Below are 1,528 nucleotides of genomic sequence, written 5' to 3'. Positions count from 1 at the left end.
CTATGAATCTGTGTTCTCTCTTTCGACGAGGGCGAAAGCGACGGACATAATGTTGTTGTTTCCGTCCTGTGCTATGGCCATGAGAAGGGTGCCAGCGTACTTCCCGTACAGGTGTGTTCCGTCTACTGAGACCAGCGGCTTGCAATGCCTAAACGCTTGAACACATGAAGGGAACGACCAGAAAACCTGGTGAAACATGACACTATCACGGTCAAGGGTGTTTCCGACATAGTACAGAACCGTTTGGAGGTCAACAATTGTCCCTGCAAACCAATTGTTTTACTTAGTCAAAGTTGTTAAGGAGTAAATGGACAACTAAGAGCAAAGACCGTACGAAAGTAAATTGCAAGGATTTACCTGGGACAAAAGCTTGCAGCGCATTGAAGTATCTGCGCAGCTGGTCATACGACTCGTCCAAATCACCATAGATCCTTGCGATTGCCTTCTGCTTCGCGTGCCAAACCTTCTTGTAAGACACCTTGTACCCGTACGCTGACTCTACCGATCCTTGCAACACCTTTACACAAATAGTCGCATCAGCATGCACCATGGGGAATATGTGCTGGCAGATCACATTGCTATCTAGTTGAGCATGGTCTTGAGACATCGAACTTGCCAGGCAACTATGAGGCCCTTCGTATTTTTGAATTTCCCAAAATCGGGAAGACGTTGTCTTCGCAACCCGTACCATCCAACGACATCGATCACCGAACTGCTTGCATCGACATACATACCTCCTTTGGTCTGACTCTACGACCTTATACTCTGCACTCCTATTGATGTTGTAGTTTTTGACTGCCAGCATCGCTATTTTCCGGTTCAGAAACTTTAACCCAATCTCGAGCTCCATCTCGCCTGACAGAGCGTAGCTGCTAGGTCTGTCCTCTGCGTTACTCGAATGCATTGCTCCAAGATTTAGGGACAGGTAGTGTGCAGGTGTGCTGGAGGATACACTTCCACCTACCGGTTCGACAGGTGTTGGAGGAACATTGTCGCCATGCAGAGGTTGCGTTTCCAGAACGGCTTCTGCCTCATCACCACTGAATTCTTCAATGTCATCCTCGTTAGAAGTTTCAGCAATGCCAACATCGGGATGCCTATCGAACCCAAGTAACGTTGAAGGGGAGGGGCGCGCTTCCCGAAAATTTGCATTCTATTCCCGCACAACAAACGCATTGAAGCTTGGACTACGGGCCCTACTTGTATCCGGCCTCGGTACAAAATCAGCCGCTCCCAGATTTCTCACACCATCCACATTATTGGAACTGGACGAGCTTCCGCCAATATCCTGAATATTCAGACAAAGCTCCAACGAATATATTGTACCTATGCTGTGATGATAAGAGAACATCATCGACACTTGCTGATCAGATTTTATCTGCATTTTTTGATACGCAAACGAGTTGGCCACTACAACCGGCATCCTGTAAGTCAGCTTCGTGATTTCTTTTTCCCAACCATTCCGGTATGAACCAGAATCAGATTCTTCAGATCTTGCAACGATGTCTGTGGTGGAATCATTATCCAT

The 1,528-nt window shown here is 47.2% G+C and overlaps 1 protein-coding gene across 1 annotated transcript; it reads right to left on the bottom strand.

The window, feature by feature from the left end:
* LOC107635900 (uncharacterized) lies at positions 1 to 1,528 on the bottom strand. The gene is made up of 3 exons (XM_016339449.2): positions 1,247 to 1,528; positions 358 to 1,153; positions 1 to 263 (listed from the first exon to the last, which is right to left on the bottom strand). The coding sequence occupies exons 1-3, from the start codon at positions 1,526 to 1,528 to the stop codon at positions 1 to 3; spliced, it is 1,341 nt and encodes a 446-aa protein (XP_016194935.2).

Source organism: Arachis ipaensis, chromosome B4, assembly GCF_059453495.1.
Source record: "Arachis ipaensis isolate K30076 ecotype BB chromosome B4, ASM5945349v1, whole genome shotgun sequence".
NCBI lineage: Eukaryota > Viridiplantae > Streptophyta > Magnoliopsida > Fabales > Fabaceae > Arachis > Arachis ipaensis.
Note: the sequence above shows the minus strand (reverse complement) of the source record. Positions and strands in the feature narration are given on the sequence as shown.

Coding starts and splice junctions, on each gene's coding strand:
- LOC107635900 (XM_016339449.2), bottom strand. CDS start 1,528: ATGGATAATGATTCCACCACAGACATCGTTGCAAGATCTGAAGAATCT. Junction 1,154..1,246: donor GTTCCAATAATGTGGATGGT/GTGAGAAATCTG, acceptor GTGCGGGAATAG/AATGCAAATTTTCGGGAAGC. Junction 264..357: donor GCTGCAAGCTTTTGTCCCAG/GTAAATCCTTGC, acceptor ATTGGTTTGCAG/GGACAATTGTTGACCTCCAA.